Source organism: Clarias gariepinus, chromosome 18 (assembly GCF_024256425.1).
Source record: "Clarias gariepinus isolate MV-2021 ecotype Netherlands chromosome 18, CGAR_prim_01v2, whole genome shotgun sequence".
Taxonomy (NCBI): domain Eukaryota; kingdom Metazoa; phylum Chordata; class Actinopteri; order Siluriformes; family Clariidae; genus Clarias; species Clarias gariepinus.
In genome coordinates, this window is record NC_071117.1 from 24,974,862 (window position 1) to 24,991,195 (window position 16,334).

A 16,334-nucleotide genomic window follows, 5' to 3' on the forward strand; every position below is an offset into this window, starting at 1 on the left:
ACACAACCTCAAGCAATTTAGGAAGTTGATCTCCTGACTCAGGTGTCTATTGCAGTAACATGGTTCGAGATTTCCACATTCCCAGGCAGGCTAAAGAAAACCACCACCTCCATCTGTTGAATCGTAAAAGGACTCGATTTGCTGAGTCAGTTCTTCAGTTCAATTCCTATAGAATTTGTCTTATAACAAGCCTTGGGGCTAAACATGCTTAATTAAACATTTCTTTATTTCTTTCCTTCTTGATTTATTTATTGATTGATTGATTGATTGAGGCATACTCTTTTAAGTTAGACATATTTGTCTTGAAGGCTATATGAGCAAAAGATTTAAGTGTGACTGACTCGCTTAGAAGAATCATTTGGAAAGAACTGGCACGACAGGTGTCTTACCTGTGGCACTAGTTACTCTTTATCGAGCAACACAGCGGGATCAGCACTGCGTAAAAGCGCACGCATAAGCCAGAGAAGATTACATAGTATTATTGTTGTTATTATTATTTTACCTATTTTACTTATTATCCCGCACTTATTAGCTGTCAGAGATGAGCGCGAGCCTAAATAACAGCTATGAAAGGAACGTGCGTCCGTGCATCGACCTGATCGACTCTCTGCGCGCGCTCGGTGTGGAGAAGGACCTCGCGCTGCCCACCATCGCCGTGATCGGAGACCAGAGCTCGGGGAAGAGCTCGGTGCTGGAGGCGCTGTCCGGAGTCGCGCTGCCCCGCGGGAGTGGTGAGACGGCAATTAATAAAAAGAAAGAAAGAAAGAAACTGTGTGTATAACGCCCAGTTATATCTTTCTATCTTGTAGACTGGCTTGGGTTCTTTTGCTCTCCTCCCGCTAATAGCCTGTACGCTTAACAAATTATTCATTAATTATTTTAATGATTTTAATATTTTAATCCTGTTAAGTACGACTAGCAAGCTTTGATTCTTATGGTTTTTGAACCACAGCTTTTTAAAATACTAATTTATTATATATTACATTCAAAATTTAAAAATGCATAGTTTTGATCAGATGCGCATTTTATATAATCATTTTAGAATTTCTAGTATAGTATGTAGATGATAAAACAAACAAACAAACAAAAATATGATAAACATGTAACTCAAGTAACTCAACTTTTAAATGGTTAATTTTAAGAGGCCCATCTGCACAAGTAAATTTTTTCATGAAAATAAAATAAATTATTGCTGTATTTTTGTTTAATTTACAGATGTTTTATCCGGGAGAACTAGTCCGGCATTTCTAGTTTCCAGTGCAGGACACACCTTTTAATTTAATCATCTAATGCACACAAAATATGCAATAATTTCCTTTTGAGATACACACCCTGACAAAAATCTTGTCACTTATCCAAGTTGTAGGAACAATAAATAATAATTTGACTTAGTTGATCATTTGCAATCAGAAGTGGCTTATATGAAAGGCAAAGGCTTCTAGATTACGCTTATTTTACCAAAAGAAAATCCTATAATGCCTTGATTTTTTATTATTTAATTAGGACAGAAATGTCAGACTTTGCTTAGACAAAAGTCTTGTCACTTAACAGAAATAATGTAATATTATTATATTATTATATAAAATAATGTAATGATAGGTGACAAGACTTTTGTCAGGGTGTGTATGTTGTTACTTATGCTCTGCATAAGTACACTTATAGTAGTACATAATAGTTTTAAAATTATATATATTTTTAATGTAATTTGTGGAAAGAGATCCACAAAGAGATTAATGCAGAAATTATAAGTAAAAAAAAAAAAAAGATAAAAACTTATTTAACCCAATACACCACCCGCCCCACCCCTGCTTTATACCGGCTTTGCATGTCCATGCCGCTCCTCTTATGCTCTCTAGGGGGGAACACAAGAGGAAGAGAACACACTGTTCTTTGGCATTGGACAGCTGTTATCTGCGTGATCCCACACAGAGAGAATTAATTAATCATAACTGTTGAAGAAGCCTATGATCATACATCAAAATATAATTATATGCATAAATTGTTCCTTGAAATTCCCTTCTTTGTCATATTAATACAACCCGAGTAAAAATGCAAACCTTATAAACATAGCATAGCATTGTCACTGGTGCACATATTGTATCTACCATTACTGTTCCTGCTGGTTTCAAGTAATTTTATACAGTACATCAATAAGAAAAAAAATCTCACAGTTGTGGTAACAGACTCTAAAGGAAATAAGCTTATGGCTATGTGCACCCATTAGGCTTTGCACCTCCTTGTCACTAAGTAAATGCTTGTTATGTCCTGGTCTAGGGTCAGGACGTAACTGACAAAAAAGAAAATAAAAATTGGGAAAAGGAAATAATAATAATGGGGAAATAAACAGGGGGTGAGACAACTGCAACAGAATTCTATTTACATTTATTTACAAAGGTGGTAATATTTTCAGGAGCTGTCAAACAATGTCAGAATAATAAACAAAACATCTCGGGTTACTTTGCTGTAACCCTGTTTCCTCAAAAAGCGGGAACGAGATGCTGCGTGTAAACGCTATGGGGACATCTTTCTGTGTTGCCAGTTGCGAAGCATGTGTGTATCAAACACGTCAAATCTTGGCATATATAACCTCGGTTAGGTGACGTCATCTGATAAAGTGCACCTGCAGGTTATAAATCGAAGTGAACCGGAACATTCCTCAGATTAATTTTGTCTGAAAGGAGCGCAGCATCTCATTCCCGCTTTTTCAGGAAACAGGGTTATAGCAAAGTAACCCGAGACATTCATTTTTACCAAAAGCTACACTTGATGCTGCGTGAAAACGCTATGGAAAAGAGAATACCAATGCCGCCGCACTGCAAGTGTCTGGACCCCCAAGGTTATGTAGCGTGTGCGCACAAAGGAGGTCTCAGAGCTAGTTCTGGGAGGCTGACTCGGGGACCTGTGAGCCCGGAATAGCATGAACATCCAAACTATAGAATCTCACAAATGTGTGCGGAGAGGATCAACCTGCCGCATACACACTTGCTGCAGAGGAACACCTCTTGCCAGCGCAATAGATGAGGCAATCCCCCTGGATGAATGAGCCCTGTAAATCCTCGTAGGCTAGGGCATTAGCATCTCCCACCCAATGTGGCAGCATTTGGCATAAAAAAGGCTGCTCTGACTTACGCCATTGGCTAGTGCGGTGGACGTAAATCTGAAGAGCGCATACTGAAGACAGTAAGTGAACCCTTTCCTGCTCCGGAGCTGTAAAGGCGGAGGACAGAGGCCTCGAGGAAGACTGGGTGCATAGTCAAGAATGAAAATAGTTCGGCTGAGAATGCAGAATAGCTCTGACTAGCCCAGAGGCAAAATCTAGGCCGGACGGGAGGCCTGCAGATCTCCAGTTCTCTTGAAGGAAGTAACTATAAGAAAAAACATCTTAAGAGTCAGAAGCCAGACAGGCACTGGCCCTAGTGGTTTGATCAGTCAGAACATGACAAGACGAAATAGTGGCTACGTACATTCTGAGGGTACTAGGGCATAAGCCCGAGGACAACTTTTATTGCAGAACTCCAGCACTGAAACAATTCAGGGAGGGAGAACAATTCACCCTTGAGAGAAATTCTACGCATCCCCCTCACGGTCCTGGGGGAATGAGCCTCAGGACTTCTTTTTCGTGAAGAAGACAGTACGTAGGTCCGATTTCTTTGAGGCGGATTGCGAAGCGAAGCACGCCGCACCCCAGTCTTATGAGGGGGACTCTTGAGCACGGCGGGGAAGAAATTTCCCAAAGGCTTGTTCATATAATTTCGCCTCCCCCACCTAGTGGCGACGTTAACAGCGTCTGCTTTGCTGCACAAAGAGACAGGTCTGTGGCTCGGCGTAATTCCAGGAATGACGTAGAAGTCTTTTAGCAGGTCAGCCCGGTAAGCCTGCAAAATTGCCATGGTGTGCAGTAGAGCACCAGTCTGATCAGCTGCCTGAAAGCTTTTCCCCACCAGGGGAGATGTCAGTCACGGCTTGGTGGGGAGTGTGTGCTTTTTCAGGGAGGATGATGTCCCAGGAGAGAGATAGCCACAGGTGTTTCTTCTATTTGGGACATCATCATATAACCATGCCTTCGTTGATGGCACGAAAAACACGGGATGAATAAGGCTATTCCATGAAAGAGTTAACTCGTTATGAAGGTTGCCAAAAAAAGGGGGAAAGAGAGAGAGAGAGAGAGAGAGAGTGCCGCTGAGGCTCCTCCCCCTGGGCCACCGGGCAGAAACATGTTGTATAACTTTTGAGCGCTTGGGGAAAAATCCCGCTTCCGCAGCCAAATAAGATATGAGATTGATTGATCACATGCATTACTTACCTGCAGTAACTCCTACATACCCGCTGAAGCGAGAGTATGTCTTTTCTATCCATTCACAAGAAGCGCCGATGCGCGCTTGAGAAGTGGATGGAAAACTTCCTGATCCAGGGAGAACGCAAGAGAAAAGGGGAATTCCATCTCGTGCGCGCCTGCCAGATTGCACTGTTTAACCCCAGGAATGCGCCGCAACTCTCTTTAAGACTCTCTGATTCTCTTTAAGAATGCGGAACAAAGATGTGAAGATCGCACTCCGAAGTGATCTATCACGCGGAGGTACAGATCTAACAACTCCACCATATCGGTGAGTTAATACTTTTAAATTCGCTTGCACACATCACACGCAAACACAATATGGTCCTGAAGACAAAAAGATCTGAGGAATGTTCCGGTTCGATCCTATTTATAACCTGCAGGTGCGCTTGATCAGATGATGTCAGCTGACCGAGGTTATATATGCCAAGATTTGGCGTGTTTGATACACACATGCTTCACAACCGGCAACACAGAAAGATGTTCCCATAGCGTTTTCATGCAGCATCGAGTGTAGCTTTTTAAAGGGAACCCACTAACTAAAGAAACCAGTCTACCTAACCTAACAAGAAAACAAATAAAAATATGTAGAGTCTTACCTAACTCCCTGCCTAGCCTAACCAGGAGAAAAGGGGGGGCAGGGGAACAAAAAGGGTGTTGACTCCCTACTTACCACTATATACAAGTTAAATTAGGCTACCTAACTAATATCATGGTTTCTACCTACTTGTACATTTAAGATTACACAGCGTTCCAAATTATTACGCAAATGATATCTTTCTCTGATTTTCATAATTAATCAATGCAAATGACAGTCAGTAGAATTTTCAAGTCATCAACCATTAGGGTATAATTAAAATTTTATTGAACTAACCTAATGATAACAATAATTATTAAAAAAATAAAAAAACTGAAAACACACTGTTCCAAATTATTATGCACAACAGAGTTAGAACATTTTAAAGGTCGTAAAAAAACTGAAAATAGGCTTTCATTGAATTTGCAGCATTATGAGGTCATATTTACTGAAATCAAAGCTATTTAAATCAAAAACATCCTAACAGGGCATGTTACATCTTAACATACGACCCCTTCTTTGATATCACCGTACCAATTCTTGCATCCAATGAACTTGTGAGTTTTTGGACAGTTTCTGCTTGAATTTCTTTGCAGGATGTCAGAATAGACTTCCAGAGCTGCTGTTTTATGTGAACTGCCTCCTATCCTAGATCTTTTGCTTGAGGATGCTCCAAAGGTTCTCAATGGGGTACCCATATTTATGCCCATAGCAGGCAATGACACAGAGGTATTCTTTGCAGCATGAGATGGTGCATTGTCATGCATGAAGATGATTTTGCTACGGAAGGCACGGTTCTTTTTTTTTTTTTACCATGGAAGAAAGGACCCTAAAGGGGCCTACCAGCTCTCTCCCTATGATTCCGGCCCAAAACATGACTCCGCCACCAAATTGTTGACGTTGCAGCCTTGTTGAACATGGTGGCCATCCAACAACCATCCACTACTCCATCCATCTGGACCATCCAGGGTTGCACGATACTCATCAGTAAACAAAACTAGTCTTCATGTATGCCTGGGCCCACTGCAACCGTTTCTGCTTGTGAGCATTGATTAGGGATGGCCGAATAGTGGGTTTATGCACAACTCCAAGCCCCTGAAGGATCCTACACCTTAAGGTTCACAGGACTCCAGAGGCACCAGCAGCTTCAAATACCTGTTTGCTGCTTTGTAATGGCATTTTAGCAGCTGCTCTCTTAATCCAATTTATCTGCATGAACCCGTCTGTGCTCTGAATCAGCCACAAATGTCTTCACAGTATGATGATCACGCTTAAGTTTTCATGAAATATCTAATGTTTTCATACCTCGTCCAAGGCATTTCGGCAACAGAGGGATCCTTTTTCTTTCCCATATTGGGTGAAACCTGTGGCCTGCATAATAATGTGGCCTGCAAATAACAACCTTTTTCAGTATTTTTTTTTAATTGGGCTTATCTGGCAAACTAATTATTACAGGTGTCTGAGATTCATTTCAATGATCCAAAGAGCTCTAAGACACAATACCATTAATGAGTTTAATTTAAAAACCAAACATTTAATATTTATGACACTTAAATCCAATTTGCATAATAATTTGAAATGCAGTGTATGTATAAGAAATAAATATGAATAAAAAAAGAAATACAGTAGAAAATAAAATGTAATAAAAAATAAATTTAGCTAGGTAAAAAGAGAGTAAAAATATTCTGTACAAATAAAAATAAAACATTCTGTACAATAGAAATATATAAAAAATGGAACTTTTTGTATAAATAAAGAAAAATGACTGGGGGGTGTGCAAACATGCATAAAAGTGACTTGTGTGCATGATCCAAAAATGAAACATAAATATGAAGTGTCCATGAATTTGTTCATAAGCGTCCATGAGTGTCCAGGATAAATGCAAAAGCCAATGTCATGATTGTGGATGTTTTAAAAATGGTATCAGTCCTGTGTGGTGTTATGGTTGAGAGACCTTATCGCCTGTGGGAAGTATCTCTCTTCAGTCTCTCTGTGTTGGCCTTCAGGGAGAGGAATTGCTTTTCAGATTGCAACAGAGAGAACTGTCTATTGCTGAAGTGGCTTAGGTCCTTTACGATCTTCTTGGCCTTGGTCCAGCACCGCTTGCTGTAGATTGAGTGCAGGTCAGGAAGCTTGAAGCGGATGATGCGCTTAGCTAATCGCATCACCCTCTGTAGGGCTCATCTGTCCTGCATGGTGCTGTTTCTGAACCAGGTTGTGATGTTTCCCATCAGGATGCTTTATATGGTGCAGGAGTAAAAGTTCCTGAGCACCTTGGAGGGCACTCTAAAGTCTCTTAAGCGCCTAAGGTGGTAGAGACGCTGTCAGGCCTTTTTCACCACGGTTTTGATGTGACAGGACCATGACAGGTCCTGCGTGATGTGAACACCGAGGTATCTAAAGCTGTTTATTCCCTCCACTGAGCTCCCATTGATGACAGGAGTCTGTTAGTTCCTCTCCTGCTTTGTACTAAATTCCACTATCAGCTTCTATGTCCTTTCACGTTCAGGAGAAGATTGTTTTTCTGGCACAGTTTTTCCAGATTTCCAATGTCCTCCAGGTAGGCTGTCTCATCGTTGTTCGTGATCAGGCCCACCACTACAGTGTCGTCAGCAAACTTGATGACAGTGGTGGAGTTGGTAGTGGCCACGCAGTCATACGTGTACAAAGAGTACAGCAGGGGGCTCAGAACACAATCCTGGGCGGCTCCAGTGCTGAGAGTAAGGAAGGCTGAGACATGTCCGCCCATCTTTACTGCCTACATTTTAACATAATTCCCCTTCTGAGTGTCCAGGTGACTGAGTGATGTTTGGAGGAGGTGAGAGATGGCATCATCTGCAGACCGGTTTGGGTGGTACGCAAACTGTAATGGGTCCAGTATGTCAGGTAGTGAGGAGATGATGAAGTCTCTGATCAGTCTTAAAGCACTTCATCACTACTGAGGTGAGGACTACAGGGCGATAGTAAATGAGGGAAGCAGGATGGGGTTTCTTCTTTCTAGTTTCCCGATAAATCCCACAACCGCTTTCGTAAACACGCTGATGTCATCAGAGCTTTTTCGGAACTTGTCCCAGTCTGCGCCATCGAATGCGTCCTGTAATGCGGCCACCGATTGGTCCGTCCTCTGAATCGAAACTTTCTGTTTGAGCCTTTCTTTGTATTTTGGCATGAGGAGGATGGGAGCGTGGTCGGATTTCCCAAATGGAGGGCAAAATTGGGCGTTGTAGCCGTCCTTGACTGTTGTGTAGCAATGATCCAGTGTCCTTTTGCCCCTGGTGAGGCAGGTGATGTGTTTTCGGTAGTGGCCCAACCAGATCCATACCAATTCGCTCAAAATGTAAATTTATAATAGATAGAGGGATTAGTGGAGCAGGCGGGCTTTACAGGTGCAGCACGAAATAGAGCCCCAGCAAGTAAAACCCATCCTTTATTTGTCGATGTTGTGTACTCCCAGGTGATCCCCGAAAGGCATGGAATGCACCAGGTGCATCACAGTGATCCTTAACTTTGCCTGAGGAACCACCAGGAGATCTTTTTTAGATTCCTGTAGTTTTGTATAAAAATTTATCAGAACACAAACATTTAACAAAAACGTATGAGGCTGGCCAGGGTTAGGATGCCATTCCATTCTCCGCCAATGTAACGGGTCTGGCACACAAACAGAAAACACGGGTAAGCAGATGTTACTTGAAAGCTTTGGTTTAGCAGCAAAGTATGCAGTTCTTTTTGAATATGCTATGTGCTGTGCTGTGGGTAGATCCTTAGCAGGCGGTGTCATCAAAGGCACACAGGCTTGTGCAGAACAGAAGAGACCAGCAGACATGTGAGCGGACAGTAAGCTTTCTCATAGACGAACAGGACTCGGAAGCACTCGAGTCTGGGAAGACAGGAGACATGTATACGTCAGTGTTTAGATAGATACTAACCACCGGGATGTTGTTCCAGCCTATATAAAGGCTGCGCAGACACTAAATGGTGAGATTGCTGATATGTCTCCAGCCCAGGTGAGTTCCAATGGCCCACCCCCTTTTTAGGTGCACTCTGCAGTTGGCGCACCCTACGTGATCTGCGCAGTGTGTGTGTTCGAGAAGCGACTTCACTGAGTGGCCTGCCATTACAGCAAGGTCAGCCAGGATATAGCGCCGCTGGAGCAGACAAGATAAAGAGCCTTGGCCAAAGACTCTGCAGTAACAACCTGACCCTTGACCTTCCAGTAACCCAGAGCCTTAACCATTCAAGCCATTACTGCCCCATTTGCCTTCATTTGGATTTTTTTTACATCTTTATATTGAAAATGTGAACATGTGGCCTGTTAGATGTAAGTGTGCAACTACGTTGGCTCTTGTTTTCGAGACTATCAATTCATGTTGGGTGTATAAAAACATTGTGTAAAGACAACTCAGTTTGTTCATTGTAAAGGGTTCGACCCATGTTGCACACCATAAAGCGCGGACATGAGACGAAGTTTTACGGGAAAAAGGATAATTTATTAATTAAAGGAAAGAAAGGATGGAAAAGAAAGGGAAGGATGGTTGTGAACATGCAGGTCTGGTGGGCAGTGCCACCAGGTCTGGCATGCACGCACAGGCTGGTGAGCGGTGGGCAGCAGGCAGAGTGGCAGTGTGGGCCCGCATGGACAGCAGCTCCTTCGCAGTTCTCTCGTGCTAAGTCTTCTCTCGGTGGTTGGCCAGACCGGCCCCTTCCAGCTTTTTCAGTGGGCGTGGCCTCTCTGACATCCAGCGGCTGGGCGTAACATGTACGTCCTTGCGGCTTTTTCCTCCTCGGCGGCAGGGTCATGATAATTCGGTACTGTGTGAGAGCTGAACAGCCACGACAGCTCCAGCAGTGAGCACTCGGCTGTCCTTATTTCAGTGATCAAAGGTGTACTTACCTCTTTAAAGTCCCTGGGGCTTGTTCCATAGTCCCACTTGTATGCCACTCTTCCGCGTTCTTGCGTGTCGCAATCTCCACTTACAAAAGTCCTCAGTCACCCAACAGACCCCGAGCTACACTCCCTGCTGTGTTTTATAGCCCTTAACCCTCAACTGCTCAGATGTGTAATGAGATAAAAATGTAAGTCGCTCTGGATAAGAGCGTCTGCCAAATGCCTAAATGTAAATGTAAATGTTATAGCGCTGGGATCAATCAACGGAGATGGCACAGAAGGGAGGCCGCCTAGCTAGTGAGCTTCGGGGTGAGTGAAGAGCAATATTAGATTTGAGTGCATGCCCATCACAGGCACCGCCATGACATCATATAGAACCAATGCACACATTTAAATTAATTACATTTAAGGATTTCGGTTATCATATTCATATTTAATATTTACATTATATTTAACATTTATCTTCATATTATATTTTACATTTCAGGTTTACAACTTACTGAAACTTGTATTCATTTTTTTACATTTAACATTTGTTGCCCACAGGAGTGTATCTTTAATGATCTGCTATTATCTTTAACAATGTATCTTTAATTGTGAGGGTTCACCACTAGAGGACACTGTTTTTGGTGTGTAGTTTTTGTTGGTAGACTCAGTTTCCCGGGTGATGCGGGTGCTCACCTAAACGAGGTAACTATTAGTTACATTATAAATAGCTGGTTGTTCTGGGAAACTGGGTCGAGCATTAATGTAGGTTCTGTTAAGTGGGCCTGCGTTTTCTCTGATTATGTTCTGGTTTAGTTTGCTTAATTATCGTTGGCCTTTTGGTTTCTGGAGCTTTAAGTTAAGTTTATTTGTCTTAATTTCGTATGTCTCTTTGTCTCTGTGTCTACTAGCTCCTAGTCTTCGAGTCTGTCTAGTCTCCCCGTCTGGTTAGGTCATAGTCTGTTTAGCTACTAACCTGTTTAGCCACTAACCTTTAGAGTTCTTAGTCTGTTTCATACCTAGTCTGCTATGACTAGTCTGTTTGTCTCTTGGGTCTCTGGCTACTAGCCAGTTTAGCAATTAGTCTGTTTAGCTACTATCTAGCTTAGCAGCTAATGTGCATAACAGCTAATAGGCCTAGCCAAGCCTGTCTTGTGTGTGTCTAGCCCCATGCATGTATAGTCCCTTGTTTAGTCCTCTAGTCTGTTTAGTTTGTCTAGTCTCGTCTGGTTTGTATCCCTTGTCTGTACTGTATATTAGTTTGTGTAATCTCTTGTCTGTGTATTAGTTGATTATTGTTTTTGTTTATAGTATGCTCCAAGGTAAAGCCAACTTCCTTGTTCATGTTTGTTTGGTTTTGTTATTATTAAAAGGACTTTCTTTGTTGCACCTTATCCCCTCTGCATCTATGCCTTGCCACACCATGCCCAACACCTAACAGTATGTAACATTAATTTATCTTTAATTATTTTTAATTATCTGCTATTATTATACATATTATGCAGGTGTAGTGACACGATGTCCACTTGAACTCAAAATGAAGAAGAGCAGAAATGAAGACTTCTGGCATGGAAAGATAAATTACAAGGATTATGAGGGAGAAATTAAAAATTCAGCAGATGTGGAGAAAATCATCAGAAAAGGTAGTGCACATACCCAAATTACACTCAGAATTACTGTATGCTGTTTATCTGAATGGCTTTGATTATTTGTGGCACATTTTCTTTTTGGCCAAATCATAGATATTACTATATTAAATCGCTATATTAAAAGTATAAAAAAATTACTTTTATCAAGTCCTTTAAATTCTAGACACAATATGGCCAAATATTTGGTTGAATTTTATTCCATGAATGAACATCGCTCATTCAAATAATTGTATTTTACATGTCCAGTCAAATTTCAAAAAAGGAACTGCTTCTTTTTATTTTTTATGATGGTGATGATTATGAGGATTACTAGTAGTAGGAGGAGTAGCTTATATTTTAGTTACTTCTCTATGGTATTATTTTATTGTATTGATTAATGTTATCTGTATGTGTTTTTAGCTCAGAATGAAATAGCTGGGGCTTTGGGCATCAGTGATGAGCTCATCAGCCTTGAGATAACATCACCCAATGTTCCTAACCTCACACTCATCGATCTGCCTGGTATTGTCCGTGTTTCAATCAGAGGACAACCAGAGGACATCGGAGAACAGGTTAATTATTTTTAGGGGTTGTTTATTAAATATTATGTAGTATACTGATCAAATATAACACTATAATACTGTAATCACAGATAAAATACAAACTGTTGAATTATTAAAATAAACCATTATCAAATGTATCAGCACATGCCTGATTTTCTTTTAGAGTAAGAGCGTGATACGAAAGTTTATCACAAATCAAAACACCATCCTTCTAGTGGTGGTGCCATGTAACGTGGACATCGCCACAACTGAAGCATTAAGGATGGCTCAGGAAGTTGATCCATATGGCGAGAGAACCCTTGGTCTGTATTTTAACGTATAGTGAATTACAAAACTTGTGATAAATCTTCCTATTGTCTAACTTTCTTGTGTCTTAATTGTCTAATGTCTTCATCCTTTATCTTGTGTGTTTATAACAGGCATCCTAACAAAGCCTGACCTGGTGGATAGAGGCATGGAGGATGCAGTGTTGTCCATCATAAATAACGAGGCCATTTACCTTAGTAAAGGATACATGATTGTCAGATGCCGAGGACAGCAAGAGATCATGGAAAACATCTCACTACATGAAGCCATGAGGAAGGAGAGGGACTTCTTTAATACACATCCGTATTTCAGGTGCACATTTTTAGCAATCATTTAGGTGTGACAAATATGCACAAAAAAAATCTAAGTTCAGGAAAAGGCAAATACTTTTTTAAGGGACTACATAAATATCTGTATAAATAAAAAAAGTTTTTGTTCGTACATTGGACAGAACTTGCTCCTTCAATGATATCTTTACATTTTATACATTGGAGGACCTTAAACCTTTCTCAGAAAGACAGGCAGACATGTATGTGAGCTTAAAAATGAAATAATAATAATAATAATAATAATAATAATAATAATATCACTGATTATATTAAAGCTGATCAACTCATTTTTTGTGTTTCTTTTTTTTTTCTTACAGGTGCATGTATTAGTGAAAAAAAACTGTTTTGTTTATTTTTTTGTGAACTGCTGACAATAGATCTCCTAAATTCAAAATATAACTATTTTTGTTTAGAGTGTACTTTGTATATTTAAAGGAAATTACATGACAGCATGTTAAAATAACCCAAGATCATGCAGTATTTTCAGAGCTTTAATAACTCTAATTAAACAAAATGATTGAACGAAAATAATTAGCAAATAAATTGGTGTTAATGCGTAATTAAGAAATTAGTAATTAGTGGTATAACCCTGATTTGCAATTACAGCTTGGATGCATTTTGGTTTGCTCTCCTCCAGTTTTTCACAATACTGTTTTTGCAAAAAAAGCAAATAGCTCAGCTTTGCTGGTTTGCGACCATCTATTTTGAACTTGATGACATTCAGTCTCTTATTTTATATATGCAAGAGGACATAATTATCATTTGAGACTTAAAAAAATCTGATATGAGTGTGGATTAACTCAGTAAGACAATGTGGTTTATATTTTTCACAGCAAGCTGTATGATGAGAAAAAAGCCACGATTCACAACCTGGCTGACAAACTGACACATGAACTTGTCCATCACATTGAGGTAAAGATAGCTCTTTCAGAAAGTCTACACACAGTATTATAAACTAATGTTCCTACTTAACGAAATATCTGGCTGTGTTTTTTAGCAATCTTTACCACTACTAAAGGAGCAAATCCAGAGTAAGTTGGCTGAAACTCAGGGAGAACTGAATCGCTATGGCTCAGGAGCTCCTACAGATCCAGAAGAAAAGATAGTCTTCTTGACTAATGTGAGTTGCACACAACTCAAATAATGTCATTTAACATAAATGTGTAAAAAAAAAAATTATATAATGTTTCTTGTTATTGGTGGACCTGAAACCTGTCTCAGAAAGACAGGCAGACATGTATGTGAGCTTTAAACTGAATTACTATCACTCATTATACTGAAGGCATCCAAAATATGCAAAAATCTCTCTCTGTAAAGCCCAAATAGGGACTCAAATCTGAGGTGCTGTTCATTAATTGGTGATTTCTGAGGCTGGTACAGATGTGGCCATTAAGAATGCGTGTGTTTTCCCACGAGATGCCGCATTTTGGCGCGCGGCGTGCCGCAAGCAACATTCAGGAATTTAAATGCTTTGTGCTTCACTGAATATCTGCCAGATGGCGCATGGAAGGACTTTATCTAAAAGCCAGACCAAGTACAACAATGAATTGTGTATAATTAGTTAGCCTAAAACAATATTGTTTCCAATGCTGAAGCAAACATGAATTTTATTTTGTTTTACAATAGATCCTTCATGATAAAGTGTATGTGCTTCGTATTTTTATAATGATGAACTGAGATGCCCAAATTCATGCTTTAAAATTCATAGTAAGATTCTTATATAGTTTTTGTAATGTCTTAACAAGGACAAAACAATGAAAGACATGGCAATGCCTCGGTTTAAATGGTATTGAAATATATTTCCTGATAGTACGCTATCTGATAGTGTGTCTCATATGTGACATTTATATGAAATGCAATTTTTGATAATTGATAAGTGTATGTTAAAGTATTTGTGGACATTTATGTAACGACGCGGCAAAAACGCCCATAAACTGTTCGGAACGGCCTAATAAGCAGGCTACTACCATGTGGAGTTCTGAACAGGCAAAGGCGCGGTCATTTATACACGCGGTTGCCAGGCAATGTCGCCGTCAGGCAAGTAGCTTGAATGGGTCGAACCTGGCAGCATGTTTATATAAAGGGCCGTGGAGCCGCGACACATCGTGTGATCATTAGGTCGCACCAGTAAAATTTGTCGGATCAAACACTAAGCACGCAGAAAAAGACATAGGCAAATCCCAAGACTCTGTCTAAGACGCCGATGAGCGAGCGAGAAAGTGAGGGAGAGCGACATGCATCAGTTTAGTGTGCGCTCTCGGGTTAAAGTCCCGAGAGGATCTTTAGTTTAATGTTTTAGTTTCCAGAATCCGTTCTCGCATAGACGGCGGAGCTCTGTTTATTTTATGTTTTCAGTTTTCTTTTGGTTTCTTTTTAAGTTTCTTAATAATCCCATGCTCTCCCAAACGGAAATGTCTTCCCGTGTCTGTCATAAGCACTCATAACTCCTATTTTTTACTGACCCCCTCTAAAGCTCTGCGTCAGGGCTCTTATCAGTAGAAAATCTAGTGGTGTGGATCTCCACACCTCACCTGGTAACAATATAATTAGGAGAAAAATGTCAATTAAGGATGTCTTAAAACATAATGCAGTAACTCTTTATTCATTTGAACACGGTAAAGGTGTTAATGTTTTGTAAAGTCCTTTATTTGTCCTTTCTGTTTGTGTTTAGGTTTCACTGTTTTCCATATACAGTACATAAAACGCATGGACAACAATGTTCCGGGAGCGATATTTAATAAGGAAAATACGCAATAGAATACGCAACCTTGGCTCGTACTTTCACTTTACAAAAGGCAGCGTTTTTATCAAAAGGCTGATAAACGCGTACAATTTATCGATTTAAAATGCAGACATATTCTACAAGAAAGTCATCGCCTCTCGCAATAACGCAGATCAAACATAATACAGTCATGGGCAAAAGTTTTGAGAATTACATAAATATTGGAAATTGGATAAGTTGCTGCTTAAATTTTTATAATAGCAATTTGCATATACTCCAGAATGTTATGAAGATTGCAGAATGATGAATTGCATAGTCCTTCTTGAAAATTAACTTAATCCCAAAAAAATCCTTTCCACTGCATTTCCTTGCTGTCATTAAAGGACCTGTTGAGATCATTTCAGTAATCGTCTTGTTAACTAAGGTAAGAATGTTGACGAGCACAAGGCTGGAGATCATTATGTCAGGCTGGTTGGGTTAGAATGGCAGACTTGACATGTTAAAAAGAGGGTGATGCTTGAAATCATTGTTCTTCCATTGTTAACCATGGTGCCCTGCAAAAAAACGCGTGCAGCCATCATTGCGTTGCATAAAAATGGCTTCACAGGCAAGGATCTTGTGGCTACTAAGATTGCACCTAAATCAACAATTTATAGGATCATCAAGAACTTCAAGGAAAGAGGTTCAATTTCTGTTAAGAAGGCTTCAGGGCGTCAAAGAAATTCCAGCAAGCGCCAGGATCATCTCCTAAGGGGGATTCAGCTGCGGGATCTGAGTGCCACCAGTGTAGAGCTTGCTCAGGAATGGCAGCAGGCAGGTGTGAGTGCATCTGCACGCACAGTGAGGCGAAGATGTTTGGAAGATGGCCTGGTGTCAAGAAGGGCAGCAAAGAAGCCACTTCTCTCCAAAAAAAACCCATCAGGGACAGATTGATCTTCTGCAGAAAGTATGGTGAATGGCCTGCTGAGGACTGGGGCAAAGTCATGTTCCCTTTCAAAAGGTACAC

At 40.5% G+C, this 16,334-nt stretch overlaps 1 protein-coding gene across 1 annotated transcript in view; it reads left to right on the forward strand.

Moving 5' to 3' along the window:
* Window positions 1-436: 436 nt before the first annotated feature.
* The window catches only part of LOC128506658 (interferon-induced GTP-binding protein Mx1-like), a 30,161-nt gene continuing 14,263 nt past the window's right edge, over window positions 437-16,334 (forward strand). Inside the window, exons 1-7 of the mRNA XM_053477214.1 lie at window positions 437-731; window positions 11,286-11,423; window positions 11,829-11,980; window positions 12,135-12,273; window positions 12,391-12,589; window positions 13,440-13,518; window positions 13,604-13,726. Of these exons, the coding sequence (XP_053333189.1) occupies window positions 542-731; window positions 11,286-11,423; window positions 11,829-11,980; window positions 12,135-12,273; window positions 12,391-12,589; window positions 13,440-13,518; window positions 13,604-13,726 (1,020 nt within the window). The 5' untranslated portion in view covers window positions 437-541. The remainder of the gene's footprint in view (window positions 732-11,285; window positions 11,424-11,828; window positions 11,981-12,134; window positions 12,274-12,390; window positions 12,590-13,439; window positions 13,519-13,603; window positions 13,727-16,334) is intronic.